Here is a 21,843-nt window from a genome sequence, read left to right on the forward strand (position 1 = left end):
AGAACCTGGAGGCCATTACCAGTTCTAATATATTAATAAGTATCTCTGTCATCTAGTTTGTCCCAGGTTTGACACCTAACAGCCATGAGCACTGTGAGAGTCAAGCAGAGGCTACAGCTTGCTCCAAGGGATTGGGGAAAATACAAAAGTGTAGAGAAGACTGGAGCCCATCAGTAATCTTTCTTGCCACTCCTCTTCTCCGTCCTCCCATTCCTCCTCATCTTCACATTCTTCAGCCTCAACTCTGAATATTTCACACTCCTCCTCCTCCTCCTCATGTTCTCTTTCTCCTCCCTTATCATCTATATCAGAAATTTAGGAATACTGCAAGGGCTTGAGTCAAACACCATCTCCAACAAAGTCTCCTGTCTCAAATTAACTTGGTTGTTCATCCTGGGGACTCCTGCTTTTCTGGCAGGCTATTTCTTCACCACTGGTGAAATGATCCAATTCAAGCCAGATTAGAACACATTAAACTCAGGTTTATTGGGAAGCTGCTCTTGGGTGGACAAGTTCACTAGTCCTAAGGAGGGAGGCGAGGAGAGTCTCCATGGGAAGGAGGGTGGAAGGAGAAAGAGAGAAAGGGCCACAGAGAGAAAAGAGAAGGAAGAGGAGGAGCAGCAGGAGAGCAAAAATGGGGTAGGTATGCCAGTAGGGACTGAGTGATGCTTGGAGGACCTGGAGGCCAAGTCTGCTCTGATAAGTAAAGAATGTACCTCAATCCCTTGTCCCAGGGTCCCAAACCAAATGTTTTATTTAGAAAGTTTTCCTTTGGATTTTTGGGGACTCTAAAGGTGGGTCCATGAGGATTCAGATTTGATTCTTCAAAGAGAACTTTATTTTTGAGGTAGTGCAACCTTGGAATTCTGTCACCTCATCCCTGGCTAAATAATATGTCCCTCACCCCCAACCCCCACCTCCGGCACCCCTAATGCAGACACTGCTGGATGACTAACACATGTGGTTAACTTGGGGCTTGGAGATGACCTTTGATCTCATTTGAAAAAATGGTCGGCAGAGTTTGATCTGTTTCAGGTCTTTCTTCAATGTGTTGGGGGGTCTCAAAAGCCCAACCAACCCAAGCTGTCACAAGAGTTGAGCAAAGCAAGCTCTTTATTTAAATTAAGCAGCAAAAACTGAGAAGTCAGGAGCTGACTGTGTCCCAAAGAGAAATTGCCTCACACATTTAAAGGATGAGACCACAGAGCCAGGTGGAATGTGGTGGCTTGTAGCATTGTCCAATCATTTTTGACTCAAAGGGTTGGGCAATGGCATCTCCATTGTGCTGTGGCTTTGACTCAGTCAGGGCGGGGCTGGGGTGGTAGGTGTGGTCATTGTCAGTCACAGGACAGGAGAAAGGATTGGTGATTAATTGATTAGGCATTATCTGGCTTCAAGGCCTTGGTGGTCAGGCCTTACCCTAGATATTTGGCCTGACACTCGGGGTGAGATGGGAACAGAGGAGCTGGTTTCTGGGAACCTGAACTCAGCTGGACCCTTCCCCCAGATGGAGAACGTGTCCCTGAGGTGGCTAGACCCAGGCAACTGTTTCCTTACAATGCTCTCCTGGCTGTTTTTTTCCTTAAGCCTGGGCACTGCACTTTGTACTTGATGGAAAAGTTTCTGCAGTTCTAATCCCTGACCTTTGGAGTTGAGTTGCTTTTTACTGACTTCCCCTTCTACCTCCTGACACCCAAGCTCAGGGTGAGGGGAATTTTGTTCTTGCTCAGTTTCTGGGTATTGATGCAAATATTCTCTAAGTTTTGCATATTTCCCCCAACCCTCCCCTCCACCTGAAACCTCCTGCACTTTATTTCTAAAATCAGAGATTAAAGAAGAGATTCTAAAGGTCTGTGAGTCAGTTTCCTCTGAGCTAGTGTGGTGAGGACAGACAGTGAAACAGCCCACATGGAAGAGCCACTTGGGGTGGAGGGACAGTGGGATTCTGGGACGCACTTTTTTTTAGCAGGAGGTCTGGAGTAGGAATGGGGTGATACTCCCCAAACAGAGAGAATCACAGCAGAGAAACCCCAGTGAGATGAACATTTCCGCCCTTTGTACTCCCAAACCTGTAGTTTGGGGTTTGTACCCACCCCCCTCGGAAGCAGCTGGATAAGAGAGGGAGACAGAGGGGCATGAGCAAACCAGATGTGAAAATGTAACAAAGAAACCGAATGTTGTGTTCAGTTCCTACATACATCAGTGTCTTAAGGCTGGTTTTTGATGTAACAAATTAAGGAGGTGTTACTGTTACAAAGTGGCAGGAGAGGTGTAGGGTTTTAGGGCTTTAGGGCTTTAAGACTTTAGTCCCATAGAATGACTTCCCAGAGGGCTCTAGGAATCTGCTGGCTGGGAGGTTCCTCCTCCCTGCAGGGGAGTGCAGTGCCTGTCTAAAGCCCTGGACTGAAGGGACTCCAGGGGCATTAACAGGAGGGGGTGGGGGCTGGGGAACCTGCTCCTTTGAGCAAAGGAACTGACTCCGGGGGTTGCCAAGGCAAGAAGAAATGTAAGATCTGATTACACAACTGTGAACTTTGTGTTTCATTCTGACCAATAGTTTTTCACTTCCTCGTGGGAGGATGATTAAAGATACAGAGAGTTCCGGGGAATTTTCTCAGGAGCCTTTTTACAAGCGCTCAGAGTGGATGGGGGTGTGTGGGGGGGATTCAAGGCTTGATCAACCAGGGATACAGTTAGAACTCTTTCAAGTGCCAAAGCCCACCAGCGAAGACATCCCTTGACCAGGACTTGTTGCAGATAGAGTGTCTTTCTCAGGTGACACCAGCCTGCCTCACCAAGGGAGCTGACTGCTGGCATGGGCACAGACAAGACTGAGCAAGACAACCACAGAGATCACAGGTACGTGAGCACTGAATTACAGCCTACTCAAGTCCCACTCCTATGCCCTTTCTGTCCCTCACTTTGACTCCTGCCACACTACAGTCTAGTTGCTCTGGGACCATATGGGAGTCGTCAGTACAACCCACCTCTCTCAGGAACCTTGGTCAGTTTCTGTCTCTACTAGGAATCTTGGCTCCTTGGAGTCTTGATAGCCTATTTTAGCAAAGTGTTAATAATGGCTGTGAAGGGCTTGGGCACCCGGTGAGCTGTTGGGGAGGGCAAATGCCTATGTCTTCTTGGGTGGAAGGAGGGCAGAGTCCAGGGAGGGAGCTCAGGTTCTGCTGCTTGGTCTGAGCCAACGATTGAGGCAGAGGTCGATAGGATGAACATGCCAGCCAGGCATTGGGTACTTTGGGCATCTCTGTGCTATGGTGTATTCCTGAGAAAATAGGTCACACAGCAGATCTAGTGGAAGAGGTTTGTTAGGGAGAGGAGAGTGAACAATGCCTCCGAGTTGAAACACAAAGGAGAGATAAGGGCACACAGGCAGAGAGACATGCAGACAGAGGGAACTAGACACACAGGAGCTAAATGTGTCCAACAGGCAGGGAAGGAGTGGAACTGTGTTCAAGATGAGAAGTGAGGTAGGTGCAGTGGAGCCCCGAGAAGCTTATAATGTTCTCCTCAAACAACTGCAAAGCACTTTCAGAGGTGTGCAAAGAGTGCTCCATCTCTCCTTATTCTCTAAGGGGTAGTAGCTCTTGCTCTTGCCTCTCTATTTGCTTGCTAATCTTCAGTCTGGATGCCATGTTCTTTCCCCCTGAGGACAGCTAACAAGACACTTTAAATTCCAAACTTTCTCCAGTCAACACTAGAATTTCTGGAGAAGGGTAGGGGTTGGGGGGAGAAGGGCAGAGGCAGATGGGTGTCTGAATTGTAAAGCAGACCTGAAACTGCGGGCTGGTTAATGAGTTTACACGCCTGGGTTTGTATCTCACCTGTTTGTGTTTGGAAGGAACAAGTCTCAGATACATTACCTAAAAAATGCGCATTTTGTGTATGAGTGCAATGGTCGGTACCCCAGACTAGCCCACAGTTCCTGTGCTATAGACCCATGGTTTCTGGATTTCCTGGGGCTGGGAATGTCGTGAACATTGTTCTTTTGTACTTTCTGTGCGCTGTGTTGGCTGATCACGGGGCCTGGCTCAGGGGTTGCTGGATGAGGACCTGGGAGGGAATGGGGAACAGAGACTGCTTAGCCAAGCATGGAAGACAGTGGGGCTGCACCGTCTGATTGGGACGTACTGAAAGGACTTTTGAAAGCTTGCTTGTTTGGTGGGTTTGAATAAGAAAAGGGGGGTGGGGTAGTTGCTTAACAGTGATGTCTTCATGTCAGACTTACTATTTCAGACATTTAAAATCTATTACCACAGTTTCTACCCTGCCTGGATCATTCAGTTTCCAGATAAAAGACCCACACGACTTTCACTATTTAAAATAAGTCTTAAACATCTGGGCAGATATCTACCTTATGCTTTTAGAATCTACTTTCCTATCGATAACCCCAAGTTATTACTTACTATGTTTCATCTGGGCTCCTCTTAAATCCAATTGGGCCACATTTTTATGAACTCATCTGACCCAAGGCGGCTTCTTCTTCACCTTCTTCCTTTCTTCCTGGTTCTTCTCTGGGGCCACAAGCCCGGGAACCTTAAAACCCGCCTATGTCTCTTCTACCCAGCTATTGGCTGTTGGCATTTTTATTCACCAATCAGCCACAACTTGGAGGCAAGGTCACAGATGTCACTTAAGTCTATGTGCAGACTCTTGTTTCTGGGGCGCCCAGATCTTGAGGAACCAATATTAGCATTAGAATACAAGGGGCATCAGGCCACCCCACTACAATTGACAAGCAGTCAGTTATGCTGGCTACTTTTATGTCAGAGGAGAAACCCCAATGAAGTTAAGAGCACAGGGCTCTCTTCTGGAGCACTAGGATTCACTTCCCAGCACCTACATGGGGCTAATCACCACCTACAGGTCCAGTTCTTGGGGATACAGTGTCCTCTTCTGGCTTCCAGGATTACTGCATGCACATGATCCATACATGAGGGTAAAACACCATAGACACAAAATAAGTACATGGTACATACATCCAGGCAAAACACCAATAAATAAATAGATAAATAAATAAAAGATACACATCTAAATCACTGCATACCCAAATCTCATGGTACAGAAAAGACAATACAGATAACACTGATGTTTATTGAGAGAAGACCCAATACAATATTGAGGAGCAGAAAAAAAAACAATGAGCAAAGATTAAAATGGGGTTGGAAGTTTGAACAGGCTCTACTATACCTCTAACATTACATCTAAAAACTAGTAGGCATAAAAGTTCTGCTAATAAGTGCAAAGGCTGTGAAAAAAACCATTTCCCCACCTGCACACTGACAGTCCGTGGAGCCTGTGAGCCAAGGGCTGTGCCGTTGGTTTCATGGGACAGAAGATGCTCTCTCCTGGGTAGCTCACATCCTAATGGCTCTGTCTGTTTTCCAGGAAAGTCATTCAACTGGAAAATGCAAAGACTGCTGCGAAAATGGGCATCAGTGTTGATCTGGAAGCCGATTATGCTAAACTGGGTCTAAATCTAGGAGCAATCATACTTGGAGAGAAGAATAGAAAGAAGATGAAGAACTCTCACCTCAGGAGAAAGGAGAATGAAAACATCTCTCGAGCTGTTTGCGCTCTCCTGAATTCTGGAGGTGGAACAATCAAGGCTAAGATTGAAAATGAAAATTACAGTCTCATTAGGGATGGTCTGGGACTAGATTTGGAAGCCTCCCTTTGTAAATGTCTGCCGTTTGTCCAGTGGCACCTGGACTTCAAGGAGAGCGAAGGCTACATTTATATCTACGTGAAATCGTGGAGTCAAGAAATTTTTGGGCTGCCTATAGGCACCCTGAGAACCAATTTGTATGTAAGGAACATGTCATCCTCCATTCAAGTGAGCACTGATGCTGCTCTGGAATTTCTCCAGGACCTGGAGGAAACTGGAGGGAGACCCTGTGTCAGACCGGAGTGGCCTGCAAGCAGAGGGTGCCCTGGAGTAGAAGGAGAATGCGACCAGAAGGATTTGGCTGCTGCATTTTTTAAGAAGACAGAATTTCAGTACGAGGAACCTTTCCACTTTACCAGGTCCACATATGTTGAAGTTATATCCCCTTCAGCGAAATGCCTACAAAAACGCATCAAAGAGCTCCTCCCTCAAACTGTTTCTGCGTTCGCAAACACGGATGGGGGGTATCTGTTCATCGGTTTTGATGGTAAAAAACAGCAAGTTGTTGGTTTTGAAGCAGAGAAGAGTGACCTTGTGCATCTAGAGAGTGAGATAGAAAAGTGCATCCGACAGCTGCCTGTCACTCACTTCTGTGAGGAGAAGGAGAAGATCAAGTACACATGCAAATTCATCGAAGTGCACAAATCTGGAGCCGTGTGTGCATATGTGTGTGCGCTCAGAGTGAAGAGATTCTGCTGTGCCGTGTTTGCTGCAGAGCCTGAATCCTGGCATGTGGAAGACAGCTGTGTGAAGAGGTTTTCCACAGAGGAGTGGGTGAAACACCAGATGAATCCCAGAGCAGGTTGAAGAAAGGGGGACTGATAGTTTCAGGGACTGGACATTAAGAGCACTGACTGCTCTTTCATAGGTCCCATGTAAATGTAATTTTAGAAAAAAAATCCAATAAAAAAGTTAACAAGAAAAAATGTGTTTGGCGTGCTAAATGGAGGTACTGATGGTTTTCAGTCATCTTAAGTATTTCTGGTGGCCAATGGGTTTGTCCCAGAGAAAATGATTGGTCTTGAGTTACATGTTACTTATATAAAATACTTTAATATTAAATATTAAAATATCTTCTTTTTATTTAATAAATCCAAGACAGAATATGTGATTTGAAAAGAAAAAAGAAAGAAAGAAAGAAACCCTTAGTGTGACAGACACCTATCTATGTAATGTCCGTGTGAATAAATTCTTACTGCAGCCCACCCGCTGTCCTCTAGGAAGTGGGGTTGAGGAGGGTGGTGTCACAGACAGTGGGTGACGTACCTGATTCAGGGGTGTGGGTCAGATGGACCGGACCAGGGAGAGAGAACATCACTTATAGAACCTAGCAATCGGATGGGCGTCTTTTGGGAGAGAGAGACAAAAAGGCAGTCGGTGTTTGGCTGTGACAACCTACAAGAAGGTGGAGGCGACACAGTGAATCCCACTACCCTTTATGTTAAAGATGAACAGCCTAAACATGATAGCACAGGCCTGCCACCTCAGAAGGGGGTTGGAGAAGGCAAGAGGTTCAAGCATTTAAGACACTTGTATACCTAGGAATTTACTGATAACTCTGCTTTTAAAAACGAGGTGAGACAAAGAAAGGAAACATTAGGCTAGAGTAACATAAAAGCAACAGTTTAGTAAACACTGAAAAAAAGCTGCAAAAAAAAAAAAAAAAGAGCTGCAACAATGTGTTTTTGCGGTGTATACTTAGATCTTTCCGAGAATTGTCTCAATTCGGAACTTACTCCCCCCCTCCAGCCCCCCACTTTATGCCCACACTCCCCCACCTTCCTGCCCTGGGTTTCAGTGTTCTGTGAAGGAGGAAATGACTGTTGTTGGTTTTCCCCTTTGAGGATTGAAGGGCAGCACAGTGGGGTGTAAGTGTTCTGCTTTCCTTTTCTGAGAAATAGAAACCTAATAAGGAGAAATGGAAACCTAACAAGGGTGGAGACTCAGAAAGGAAGTCAAGCCGGGCCCTTTGCCTGCACTTGCTTCACTGCTCTGGGGTCAGTCTTCCTCCTGAAGGTTTCCACCCAGGTCTGTCCAGGTCAGGATTCCTGAACAGGTTTCTGGATGTTTTCCTGATCGGGGGTTTTGGAACCCTTCTCTGTTTTTAGGAGACCATCAGGAGACCAGATCTGTGGGACATTTAAGATCCCTGGGTGAATAGGAAGGAGGATCAGAAAAGAGAGCCAGGAACTGAGATGTGAAAGCCTGCCCTGTGGCTATAGAGACTCCCAGCCACACCTGTGCTTGTGTGAGCCTAAGAACACACTGGCTCCATCTTTTCACTACCCGTGGAACAGAAGAGCAGTTCTGATGGGTGGGAGTGTTTAGCAGCCCCACCAGTACATCTTTGCTTCCACGAGACTCCACTTGGCACATTGCTGATGTGAATAAACTTATTTTCATCCCAGACAGGCTCTGAACAGGACCCAAAGAATTAACTGCACCCCAATCTAGCTTGGTGAATTGAAGACATTATCAGGATTACTTACAGGACTGTTGATCACACCAAGGCAACGTATTACCAAAAGTGAAGGGTAGTGTGGGTAATGATTCAGGGAAGCTGTATCCTGGGGGCTCCCTAACTATCCTGCAGGGAGTGTCCCCCAGAAAATCTCCTCCCTTTGCCAAAAACCTTAGTGTCTGTAGTTTTGAGTCAGTTAGTGGGGAGCCTTTATCTTTTGGAGAGTCATGATAGTTGAGTATCTTGGGGCTTTTTTGTATTTCTTTTCTTTTTTAAACTTTTTATTGATTCTTTGTGAGTTCCAAATCATGCAGCCCAATCTTGCTCATCTCCCTGTCCCCTCATATGAAAAAGATGGCATAAACCCCATTTGTCCCCATTTTAGAGCCAGGCCTTACTCCAAAAAGAAAGTCACCAGGAACAAACAAAAAAATTCAGAAATAAGGTCATAAAACCCCCATGCCAAAGTACAGCCTTGAGATAACCATAGGGAAGGGAAAATATTTTATCGTTGGCTGGGCTGACTGTGCGGGACACCCTTATCTCACCCTTTGTTAGTGTTCATGACAGAAGAAGGTAAACTCCTGAACACTTGGTACATGACAATCAGAAGCTGACCCATGTCACCTCCTCAGCACTCACCAATGAAATTTCAGATCACCTAACATTTGAAATGTAGAACTAACATAGGCAGTCACAATTGTACCAATGCCACTGCTCTGGCCCCTATCAGTCACATTAGAGATTGCCCAGTCTGTCTATGAAATCCCTTAGCCCTGCATAAAATGGGGTCTGTGAGCTCCTTGTGGCAACATTTTTTTTACAAATGGGTAACCCAGACATGGGTTGTTTCTGCAGAATAAATGCTTTGTCTTTTCATACTTTTCCAGTCTGGGGTCTTCCTTTAATGATTTTTGGACCATTACAATATCCAGCCTTCACCCTTCAACCTCCCTCCACCAAATAAAACACACACGTACACACACACATACACACACACACACATACAGAGAGAGAGAGAGAGAGAGAGAGAGAGAGAGAGAGAGAGAGAGAGAGAGAGAAGGGGGAGGGGGAGAGAGAGAATATAAAAAAACATCTTACTGGGGAAGCTGGAGAAAGTCACAGTGTGTCCTACACTATACCCCTCTGTCCACTCATCTTCCCATTCAAAAGTCCACGGCAATGAGACATTGGTCAGATTTGAGCTCTCTGGCTTGTGTAACCAACATCAATATTGGATTCTCATTAGGACCCCTCCCTAACCACCCAGTGCCACCAATGGCAGGAGGCAGGTTGAGCTCTCCTGTTCTAATGTCCTCAGGGCCAGGTCATCTATACCCTCACCTCTGAAGCAAGCTCCTTTGTGCTACCCAGTCATGATATGGGGACAACTCTCCCAAGTGCTGCAGCCTTGGGGTTGGGACAGCTCTTCCTCTGTCATATGCTCAGGGCTGGTTCACTCCATGCCTTTGCCACCAGGGCCAGCTCCACTGAGTTGCCTAGTGCTACATCCGGTGAGGGGGTTGGGCTAGCCCTCTCAGTCTCATGACCATGGTGGCAGGGTCAGCTCTCCTGGCTACTGTAGGTGGCAGGGGGTGGGGGAGCATCATTCATGGACCCACACCATCTCACAGCAAATGTGTGTGGATCAGTTAGGTCTCTTCATTTGGTTCTCAAGGTTGGCCCATCTGCTCCCCCTCTCCCAGGGCCAGCATTACTCTAGTGCCCAGGCAAGGTTCAGGGCTCTATTTCCTGACTGCTGCAATTTGTGATGGACAGGGTCGGCTCACCCTGGGGCCCATTCTCCAGACAGCTGCAGATGGGAAAGTGTGGGGGTGGGTTGTGGGAGGGGGTAAGGGTGGGGTAGAATGGATTACCTGTGCACCCATAGCACCTCATGGCAGGGGAGTGGTGTGGCCAGTTCTCCTGTTGGGGCTGGCTCACATGTACTTCCCTCTGCCCCCCCCCCCAGCCAGGGCCAGTTGGCCTGCTCTTGTGAACCTGGGGGAAGCTCTCCCCACTACCTCAGGTGGTAAGGAGCTAGTGGGTAAAGGGCATATCTCCCCAACACCACCCCTATACCCCAGTCCAGGCCACCTCTCAGTAGAGGAGTGGCAGGGCCAGCTCTTCCTTGATCATGCCCCCGGGCTAGCTCACCTGTGCCACCACCACCAGGGTTGGTTCTATTGTCCTGTCCAGGTGAGGCGTAGGTCTCTGCTTTCCCTAGTGCTACAACTTGTGTTGGGCAGGACTAGCTGTCCTGAGCTCGTGATCCTGTGGGCACCTTATCTGGTTTCCAGAGGTGACAAGTTGGGGGGAGGCACTGTCTCTGTGCCTGTGCCACCCCACGGCGGACAGTGGTGAGGTCAGTTCTCCTACAGCCCTGCTACTAGGGCCAGCTCCTCTGTACTGCCTGGCTCATGTGCAGGGCCTGCTTCCCTGAGGGCTGCCACCTGTGAGAGATGAGTCAGTTCTCTGGAACTCCAGAACCAGTGAGGGGCAGGGCCAGTTATGCACAGCACCTGGATATTCAGGCGGTTGTAGACCCAACCAGGGAAACCACAAAGTTCTCTAGTGGCAATATGAGCCACAGACACCAACTCCTGCCTCTGCATAGCCAGGGATTTATTCATGACCTCCAGGCAGAGCTTGGGCTGGAACCTCACCATGGCCCTAGGTGGCAGGAATGGCCACTCACAGCAGGCTCCTCCTTTCTACCTCCCGGTCTCCAGTTCCATGTCTCTCTATAATGCCCAAGCTGCTCCACCTCTCTTTCACACCCATCTTACCACCACATGCTTGCATGCGTTTGGTGGCTCCTGTTGTAGGCTTGCCTGGTGGGTGGCAGGCTCTGGGTGGCGTCTTCCATCCCTGGTGCCTGGCATGGTAGAAAGCAGGTGTCTATGTGCTTGTGCCATGCACTGGAGGGCAGGTTTGTGGGTGGCATGGCTGTCGGTATTTGTCTGTCTCTCTGTCTTCCTCTTCCTGGGCTGTGCTGCCAGTTTTGATTTGATTTGATCTGATTTTAGTTTAGTTTAATGACTCCTTGGCATGAGCCAGCTTTGGCCACCTAGCCAGACATCAAGTTGATAAGAACAACACCCACAAGGTGGGAGTTCCCATCACCAGTTGCATCAAATATGATGCTGTCTTCTATGGACCGGAGAGATAGCTCAGCAGTTGAGAGCACTGACTGCCCTTCCAGAGGTCCTGAGTTCGAATCCCAATAGCCACATGGTGGCTCACAACCACCTGTAATAAGATCTGATGCCCCCTTTTCATGTGTTTGAGGACAGCTACGGTGCACTCATATATAATGATGCCATCCTCTGATTTCTTCAGGCACCATGCAAAAAAGTGACACAGAGACCTGTGTGCAAGCAAAACTCTCCTACACATGAGATAACAGATGAATCTAAATATCCTCAGCAGGGCTTGACGATACTGTATTGTACTAGGAGAGCAATGGGTGTCCGTAAAATAAAGAGCTTGCTAACTGGCCTCATCAGGTGCCTCCATCAGCCTTAGTTACATCCAAGACCTTGTCTTAAACAAGTAAACAAAACACAAAAGTGTTGGCTGAGGGTGTAACTTGGATGACCTAGGTTTCATCCCTAACCACGAACCCAGTCCCGCCAAAGCCAATCAATGTCTATTATGTTTATAGCTTAGTTCTACTTTATTGCTATCTGACTCATTGCTGACATTTTTGGTTGCTATGACAACACTCCTGAGGGTGGAGTCTAGCATGGTATGGGGTGAAGTGGTATTGAGAGGGCCTCTAGTTATGAGGGCTGGAGTGTGGGGTAACTGGTCACACTGTGTCTAATTCGGGAAGCAGAGTGGTGAATGCTGGTTTTTTTCAACCCAGGACCCCAGACCATAAGATGAAGCACGCCTATCAGCGTGGGTCTGCCCTTCTCAGCTAAACATATGAGAAACAGTCTCCCTGACAAGACTAGGTAGGTTTCTTGGAAAACTCTAAGTGCAATTAGGTTGACAATGAAGGTTAATTATCACCACAATTTTAAGTCATTCTTGGACTGTCATCTCCCCCCTTTGTTTTTGTAGACTTGGGGGCCAGTGTTATGAACTAAATGTGTCACTGCCACCTGTAGGGTCCCACCCTGACATTCAGACATCCAGGCACTGAGGTGGGGCCCTGATAGGACAGAGGCTGATGACCTCTGACCAGCACCTCTACCTTACTGTTCTAGAGGCCAGAACTGATGATGTCTGGTAATTAACTCCTGTTGATAGCAGTAGTGGCTTAGGAAATAGAAATTTAATCACTTGGGCTCTTTACTCTTTAACTCAGGGGCCTCTCACTGGCTGAGCAGAGGCTCAGACTCATTAACTTGTTATGAGCAAGAAAGAAAAAAAATTAAAGAGTAAGTTATTCGTACACACACACACACACACACACACACACACACACACTGCACCAAGCCCAAACCTCAGATCCATCAATTTCACAAATGCACATTTATACTTACGTACACACACATATACTTTCATACATATGTATATACATAGAGATATATAAACATATGTATAGGTACATATTGTACATACAAATACACACACATTTATACACACTTACACATTTGGTGGATGGAGCAGAGCCCCAACAGTCACACTTTATTTTTTTTTCTCAGCCTTCTTATACCTTCTCAGACAAAAATTCTTTATAAAATTACCTCACAGATAAAATGTTACACAAAAGGGAGTTACAGAGAGAGATGTCAGTAGTAAGTTCAAAGCAGTGTTTCGTTCTATAAGCTCATTATAGGTTCAAAGCCACAGTTTCCCATGGCCTTGCTTTTTCACAGTGCAGCTCTGTGGCCTCATCCTTGGACCTGACCAGAACGAATGTTTTTCCTTGATCACAAATCTGTCCCAAGTCTATTTCTCTTTTTAGTGTAGTTTATGAAAGCTCATTGTATTCCTTATTATGCAGTTTTTACTTACTACTCTGTAAGGAGGGGGCACATTCTAGTCTTGATTCTAACTTTATTGTGTCTCCGGAAAAACACCTAGAACCATTCCCTGAAACTTTCCTCCTAAAATCATGTAAACCAAATCCGGAATTTTATAAAGTCATTAATTCATCTAAACATCATTATGAATTACATCTTCACACTGATCTATGGGAAATTTTCTCAATAGGGTGGACTGATACCCAGGAGTCATTAGGCTATGTAATAGCGACAGGAAAAGCTTTTCAGTAGTGAGAAACAATCCTGGAAGAAGTCTCTGGGGCTGTGCTCTCAGAGCACACTCATCACAGCTGTGTAAAATAGTGAGCCATCTCTGAAAACGTACTTGCCATAACCATTCCTACACAGTTTGTGTCATTCACCCACCATATTTATATACTGAAGCTCCAGTGTGGAAATGGGTCCACTGAAGAAGTGAACAAGGTTCAACAAACCAGAGAGTGAAACATCATATGGACTAGTGTCCATATAAGATGGAATGTTGGACCTCTATTGCTTCCTATGTCCCTATGTGCAAAGGTTCATGGGAGCCTATAGTGATTGACAGCCAAGTCAAGTGGCCTCTGAATGAATCCTGCTGTGGTTGAGTCTTGGTCTTGGACTCCCTATGTGAGATCTGTGGGAATTTCTGTTAAGCCACTGTCTGTGGTATCTCACAAGAACTGTGGTACTGTACCTACTGTATCGCAAGAGCACTAAGGCTAGAGCACTCTAATTACTCTTCTAACTAAATAAACCACCTGAACTTTGCTCTGTCAATCAAGACTCGGGGGTAGATCAGTGGTAGAAGGCATGTTAGCATGTGCTAGCTCCTATTTAGCCTCTAGAACTAAAAATAAAACTCTGAAGGTTTTTAATTTAATGCATTTATTTTTGTATGTTTGTGTGTATGTACATATGTGTGTATGTCTGTGATTATGTGTATATATGTGTGCCTTTCCTTCAAGATATGGTCTAAAATTTACTTCAGTGCATTCCAGATTGTTGGTTTGTGTTAAGGGTCTATTTAGGATTTGCTTATCAAGTAAAATCAGGCTACATAAAAATGATCTAAAATTTTGTTGAAAACTTCTTGTAGGACAAAAAAAAAAAAAAAAAAGTAAAACCAGAAAACACTACCTGCATTTCACCTGGGGAAAAGAGGATTGTTCTAGATGTAAGCCTCAGCTGTCTGGTAGTACAAAGCCTTAGAGTAGCTATTTTGCTAGCTTGCAGTAAAAGCACACTGTGAAGTTTGGACAGTGGACTGCTGCCTCAGTATCATCCTGACAATGAGAAGAACCAGATCACTTAGCTGAAAGGAACCCCCTAGGGTTTATGAAGGATGCTAATGATAGCCACAAGGAACAGAGCTCTGAGTATCCTATCATGAGTCTTCATGAGTGGTATCATGCAGGTGTCTACCCAGGGCACAGATAAGATACATGATGGGAATAGAATGCTGCTGAATTAGCCTGGAACATTCTGGGCGGTGCCCTTCCTCAGCACTTCCAGAGCCAGTGTATGCTGCTCTACCTGAGGCTGATGGTGGAGAGGCTGCATTTCTCAGGAACCTCTGTTGCTCACCTTGCCTTCTCTCTCCTCTTATGTTGCCTAGGCGTTTCCTTCCTGCTCATCCCCTTCATATTTTCTCCTCTCAACTCTACAGACTTCTCTTTCTCCTCACAGCTTGATTTTGGATCTTAAATGTATTGAGTCAGAGAAACACATTACCATAATTATCAAAAGACTCTCATGCACAAAGGAAGAGAGCAGGCAAGTCTTGTCCACTAGGGTTGCCCTTGGAGCCTCCCATAGAAGCCCATCTTCTCAAAGAGCTGGGAGATGCAGTTTGCACCCTATGAGCCAGCATCCTACTCTTCCCTTCCTGTTTTCTGCCTCCCTCTTCCATCTTCCTCCTAGAGAGGCTGTGACAGGTGCTCTTGCCTGTGCCTAGTGTCACCTGCTCTCTCTGTGTGTCAGGACAGCAGCAGCTGTAGCTTTGCCCTGGGGATTCGAGTGAAGTTCTAAAGGTTGAGTTTGAAAGTCCTTGTTCTTCAGTTCTGACAGGTGGAATGACAACCACAGAGGGGATCAAAGAACTGAAGGAGACTTCTCACACTTCCTGGAGTGACGTCAACCAATGAAACTCAGGTTCTTCAAAACTGAAATCAGGACCTAGAGAAGATGAATCAGTCCAAACCACAAAGGTCTGCCAAAACAAAAGCTGAGAGCGACCCCAGCCATTGTAGCTTGTTCTCCTCAAATCCAGGTGCTGGGAAGGACTTCTGGAGACAGCCACCAAGTCACTGCCTGGTGGGAGTGTCTCAGGATTTTACTTTTCTGCCTCTGGCCAGCAGGTGTCCACAGCACAGCCAACTCACAGTTGTCTTCAAGCAGCTGAGGAAGCTTCAGTAAAGCAGCTTAGGTAAGTGAGCCACACTCCAGGGCAGCCACCTCCTTCTCAACATCTTTAGACCTCTCTGTTTCAGTGCCCACCCCGAATTCATTCTGCTAGCTGTGGGATGAGGTAGGACTGCCAGTACCACCCAGAGCTCTAGGGAAGACCCTGGCTGCTTTGGCATCTCTCTAGGAATCTCCTTGGCACCTTCATAGCCTCTGTCACTGTCTGCTGAGGACTTGGAACCAGGGGAGTGTGAGATGAGAGCAAAACCCTTCCCTTGGGCTGCCTAAATTGGGCTACTTACAGATGGATTGAGGGATCTGAGCTATTCTGAGAGAGTGAAGTAGGAGTTACTGAGGCAGGGGATTTAGCAGGTCTCCAAGCTACATCTTCTTGAAGACAGGACTCTTCAAGAATTCCCCTTAAATAGGGAAGAACTCCATTCTGGAACTAGGTAGATTAAGAACCTCAGATCCTGGAGGTTTTCCCCTAGAAGACAAGAAGAGCGTTGCTCTCCCAAGCAAGAGGCAAAGCAGCATCCTAGCTGGAAATGCTTCATAGCGTTTCCCAAGACCAATTTCTGGATAGATACCCCAGGGAGAGAATTTGAGTCACAGATTTTTTTTTTTTAATAGTCACTGGTGTTAAATGAAATAGAGCAAGCCCCAAGATAACTCATAGACTCTCTTTAAGGTAATTCCACTACAGGTCTCCTGAGTTCCAGCTTTTCCAGTGAATGAGAATCCTCCATCAGTCCTTTAGTGTGACATGTAGATCCTGTTTTCTTTTCATGTTGGGGAGTGAACCAGGGGTGCTGGCTTGGGACAGGGCCTGGTTAAGGGGGTGCTGGGTGGGAGGGGCAAGGAAAGAATGAGTAACAGAGACTGTTTATCAGTGCATCGAGCAGGGTGGGGCTGCACTTTTTATCTGGGCAGAAATGAAACTGTTATTCTCAAGGCCTTACTAGAGTTTCGGTTTTGATTTTTGTTTGGCTTCCGTGTCTCCTCCCTACTTATACCCCTACCCCAGTGCCTACTACAGCAAAGAGACTGTAGAAGACAGAATCTTGCCCAGAATATCTTCCAGGTTGTTTTCCAACTCAGCTTTGCAAGAGCTGAGATGACAGGTGTGCACTGCCCGCTTGGTTCCCTGCTTCCTTTTGCAGTGATGTTGAACATGTCTCCAGGCAGACCATCAGCAAAAATGCTCTCAACTCTGGAGCAGCCCTCCCATGGAAGAAGTAGGAGTCAAGCGACACTAACTAGCTATAATAAGAAAAAGAAATATAAGCAAGACATACATAGACCAGTCTGTCTCTCTTTTTCTCTGTTTCTCTCTCTTTTTCTGTGTTTTGTGTCTTTGTCTCTATCTCTGTTTCTCTCTGTCTATCTTTCTCTACCTTTCTCTGTCTCTATGTCTGTCTTTCTCTTTCTGTGTCTGTGTCTCTGTGTCTCTCTTCCTCCCTGTCTGTCTGTCTGTCTCTCTCTCTGTGTCTCTCTGTCTGTGTCTCTCTGTCTCTCTGTCTCTCTCTGTCTCTCTGTCTCTCTGTCTCTCTGTCTCTCTGTCTCTCTCTCTCTCTCTCTCTCTCTCTCTCTCTCTGCTTTTTCTGCACCAAGACTACTGAACTGTAAAGTTATGCACAAGTGATTGTGTCTGGCTGGCCTCATTGGAGTTCCTCTGGCAGCATCAGGACCTCTGCCTCAGCCTCACTACCGAAATGTCTTGCAACCCGTCAGGTTCAAATGCTTTCTCCCTGGGTCCTCTTTGAATTAAAATCTCTCAAGAAGGCAGCTTTGTCCTTGCTCAGGTGTGAGTTTCTAGGTAGCCCAGAGGGATGCCTGATCTGCTGCTGTTTGTTCCTGGTTTGCAGTCACAGTGTGCTCTCCTTAAGGCACTAGACAGAAGCCTGTAGGCTTGCCCATGATACACCTGGTGGAGAAGATTCTGATGCCATCTTCCAAAGAAGAATTTGCTAGTTCATTTCCAGATTCTTAGGTGTTTCATCTCCTATGTGTGGCCAAGTAATTCTGGCTTCAGAAGCTTGCTCTCCAGGCATAGAGCTGTATGTGCTGAGATGGTTTTAGCTATTTTACATACCACAGGCAGAAGGTCAGCGTCACCTTTTGTTTTAACCTAAGTCTTCATTTCCAGAAATCCCAGCCCTTTCATCTCATGGTTTTTCTCCTTCAGGGTTCCATCTCATATTTTGTGGGGTCTGGCTCCATACTGTCCACCTGTTCTAGCTTCCCATCCTCCTTCCCCCATTTCAGCAGACCTTTATAGATGCCTGGAACATACTCTGTCTAGGAATAAGGACTTCATGAGGGAACTCTTGGGCTTAGTGATAATCTGATGTGATCAGCATGCTCAAACCCCAGTCACTCTGAGCCATGTTAGTAGGACAGTTACAGTAAACATTTGAAAGTTTCGTGGGTGACTCTCTTGTTAACACAGTCATACTACTCACGGGATTATGCATCAGGTAAAAACATTTTAAAAGCACAGAGTTAATTGTTGTAATACAAACCTGACTGTGAATGATACGTGATCCCAGGGAAAAGCTAGACCAGAGATCCGTTCCCAGCACCCCCCTGCAGGCTCACATCCAGTCCCAGAGGATCTGACACTCTTTTCTGGCCTGTGTGAGCATCACATTCACATGGTGACAGACATGCGTGTAGGCGAAGCACCCATACGCATAAAATAAAAATAAGATCTTAAGCAAACAGCAACAAGAAGAAGTAGTTGGCAAATGTCAAATCATTTCGGGTCGCAGTCTGCAGTGAGATGTGCCCTGATGTTTCTTACAAGGATAACACCGAGGCTCAAAAGCTGGCTGCCTCACGTCCTTCAGCCTGATATAACAAAATACCACAAGCGTGGGTTATGAACAAGGGATATTTGTTTCACTATGTGTAGGTGTAGAAGTGTAAATCAAGATGCTTAAAATACAGCAACAATTCTCATGTCTTTGAAGACTGCTAACATCTCCCTAGGGCGTGATGGAGCCTTAAGCTTAGCTGGCTGGGGCTTCCAAACACACAAACAAACAAACAAATAAACAACACACACATAGGCAAACTGCCCTTGCGCTTTATTGCAAGAAAAGCAACAGAATCCACGTCTCTAACACGGAACATTAGGATGGAGGTAAATCACTGATAAAATGAGGCTAAAATGCAGAATGATCAGAAGGAATATAGCCAAACACTATGAAAGGTCACTACATGTACACGCTACCCTCTGGCTGCACACGCACCAGTCCCATGGAACACACCCAGCAGGCAATTTTTGCTCCTAGCTTCTCAGTACAGAATTTGCTCCCTCCTCTTCAGCCCAATACTGATGGCTCTATCTAATTACAGGTAAGGATTTCGGCTCCAGAGCAGCAGGACATCTGGAAAATGAACATCACTGTTGAGAGCAACCATCCTGTGCTGCTTCTAAATGTAGGAGAAATCACATTTGGGATACAGAGTAGGAAGAACATGGAGAATCGTGACAGGGTAGAAGAGAACGGGAACATTTCAATAGCTCTATGTGCTCTGATGAATTCCAGAAAGGGGAAGGTCAAGGCTCAGATTAAAAATCAAGACTATAGTTTGCAAAAACATGGAATAGGAGAGGATTTGGAAACTTCTTTTAAAAACATTTCCCCACCTAGACCCCTAAACTTCGAGCAAGACCAACTCTACTTTTTCATCGGTGTACCACAGAACTCAGTTAACTCTGATAGGAAGCCGGCCACCATTGCAACCAACTTGTTCATGAGAAATGGGGCATCTTCAGTTAAAATGAACTTTGATGTTGCTCAGGAGTTCATAGGAAAGATGGAGGCCTCGGGGGGAAGGTCACCTTCAGCCAGACTGCAAGAGGAAAGGCCTAGTGATAATTTGCCAGAAGAAGAAGTCCACGTGCAAGATTTGGCTGCTGCTTTTTTCAAACAGTCAAAACTTACAAAAATGGAAAAATTCCCTTTTAGCGAATCAAAAAATGTTGAGTATAAATCCTTTGAAACAAAAAAGTTGTTACAGCGAGTTAAAGAGATTCTCCCTCAGACTGTTTCTGCCTTTGCCAACACTGATGGCGGATATTTATTTATTGGTTTGGATGACAAAGAACAACAAATAGTTGGTTTTGAAGCAGAGAAGAGCAATCTCAAGCTTCTAGAGAATGAGATAGAAAAGTGCATCGGACAGCTGCCTGTCACTCACTTCTGTGAGGAGAAGGAGAAGATCAAGTACACGTGCAAATTCATTGAAGTCCATGATTCCGGAACCGTGTGTGCATATGTGTGTGCGCTCAGAGTGGAGAGATTCTGCTGTGCCGTGTTTGCTGCAGATCCTGAATCCTGGCACGTGGAAGACAGCTGTGTGAAGAGGTTTACCGCAGAGGAGTGGGTGAAGCGACTGAGAGCTTAGCAAGCCAGGTTCAGGAGGGGGAACTGGCAGTTAGAATATGTTTAGCAAGGGGAGTTGGAATGGTTTCTCTTTGAGATTTAAGACGAGATCATTAGTCTTGATTATTGTGTTACTGGTCCTTGAAGTCTCCACTGCATGTGTAACCTACCCAGGAGCCCAGACCCCGGGTTACTTCAGCTCTCTGAACAGACTTGTAAAGAAAACCCTCCACCCAACAGCTCCCCAGTTGAGATCCAGGAGCTGCTCTGTTTTCCAGGAATCCTCAGTTCAGTTTTACTCCTACACCTTTCCCTTCTCCTTTCTCCCCAACCTTCTCCCCAGTCACATTATTAGACAAAGCTCGTCCCCATGGTTTCTGATGTAGAAAGTACCTTGATGCAATCTCAGGGCTTGCAAGTTGGAAGTCTCAGGTAAGGCCAGACCAGCACACTGAGTCTACAAAGTTCCCAGCAGCTGCTTCCATTGCCCCCCAAGCTCACTGCTATTCATGAGCCCCCTCTAGCCTCTTGCTTTTTATAGATTTTTTTAATAAATAGATTGACAAATAAAAGCCTCAACATTCTGTTCATCGTCTGCAGTCTTCCGTGTGAGATCCTGTCGATAGATTGGGGCCCCTCTGAGACTTGAGAACGCTTTGATTTTAAACAACAAACATCATATGGAAAACCATGAAACTGCTAAGTTCCAACACCAGGGTCTAAAGCCAATCCTGCTAGATTCCAAGGTCCGCGTGAGCCTCTGCACATCTCTGACCCCCTGGCCATCAGAATGAGTGTGCCTAAGGCTGACAGAAATAGTTTGATGTATGTTGAGTAGAAGGAATCATATTTTATATCAGCCAAATGGATTGACCTTCGGTACTAAAATGTTTAAGGAAAGATTTAAAACAAGAAAAAGAAAGCCATAAAATAAAGCCCATTCTTGTTTTACCCTGCTCCAAAAAGATGAACCCCAGATGTTTGTTATTGTATTTTGGCTAAGTTGGAACCATAGAGACATTCCAGTTGGTGCTTATCTGGGATGGTGGTTCACAGCCTCTTCCCCCGCCCCCCAGTAGTCTCCCACTAGCAGACAAACATCTTTAGGTCCCAACTTCAGCAGAGCTGGTCCTTGGTGCCTTTGAGGAGGAAGGGAGCTGGCAGTGTAGCACATCCTCCGTGTCCAGCCTGCTTCCTGCACCTGGATCTCAGGCTTAAGGTAGAGGGAGAAGGCCATGAATAAGCACTTCACAAAGGCCTTAAAACCCAGGAGAAATGGGGCAGGGGTGGGGCTCCAACACTCCAGGGGACATAGTTAAAAAACAACACAAAAGAAGCATCCTTCTCCCTTCATTTCCCCACAGGTCACTGTGAGAAGATGGCACTGATAGCAGTTGTGTCCCTCCCCCAGGAGAACCAGTCACCAGGTACAGAAACCAGAAAGCAGATTACTAGTGGTCAGCAGAAGATTCCAACCAGTGTAAGATACTTTGGCATTATTTGAGTTATACACTACTGAAAAGCTTCAGATGCAACAGAGTCAATATAATTCTTTCTCTTCCTAGAAAGAAGAGAAAAAACCTCCCACATGCTATGTGCCCTCCCTGTAACAAAGAATCATGCTTCCTTGGGAATTATAGCCAAGAGGGTTCTGTAGAAACTGCCTTTCTCCTTTCTCCCTCTCTCACCTCTTCCCCAGATGCCTCTTCCTTCCTATTCTCCCCTCCCTTGTCTTTTTTCCTCCTTCTCTTATTCTCCCTTTCTCTCCTCTTTCCCTTCTGTCCTGCTCTTCCTTCCACATGAGTCTGGATGTTTCAAGAGGAAACCATGCATCTTTCTCGTTCCAGGTCTGGCTTTTTTGACACAACGCAATGATCTCTTGCGGTAGCCACTCTGTTGCCAAAGACAGGTTGTTTC

The 21,843-nt window shown here is 46.1% G+C and overlaps 2 protein-coding genes across 2 annotated transcripts; both read left to right on the plus strand.

Annotated features, from left to right (window-relative positions):
- Positions 1 to 2,641: 2,641 nt before the first annotated feature.
- On the plus strand, positions 2,642 to 6,578 carry LOC308426536 (schlafen family member 2-like). The gene is made up of 2 exons (XM_080924337.1): positions 2,642 to 2,859; positions 5,404 to 6,578. The coding sequence occupies exons 1-2, from the start codon at positions 2,816 to 2,818 to the stop codon at positions 6,488 to 6,490; spliced, it is 1,131 nt and encodes a 376-aa protein (XP_080780463.1). The 5' UTR covers positions 2,642 to 2,815; the 3' UTR covers positions 6,491 to 6,578.
- Positions 6,579 to 18,931: 12,353 nt separating this feature from the next.
- LOC308426538 (schlafen family member 1-like) lies at positions 18,932 to 19,964 on the plus strand (the record flags this gene model as incomplete). Its single annotated transcript, XM_080924338.1, has 1 exon — positions 18,932 to 19,964. The coding sequence occupies one exon, from the start codon at positions 18,932 to 18,934 to the stop codon at positions 19,946 to 19,948; it is 1,017 nt and encodes a 338-aa protein (XP_080780464.1). The 3' UTR covers positions 19,949 to 19,964.
- Positions 19,965 to 21,843: the final 1,879 nt, after the last annotated feature.

Source organism: Micromys minutus (genome assembly GCF_963924665.1).
Source record: "Micromys minutus genome assembly, chromosome: 10".
Classification (NCBI taxonomy): domain Eukaryota; kingdom Metazoa; phylum Chordata; class Mammalia; order Rodentia; family Muridae; genus Micromys; species Micromys minutus.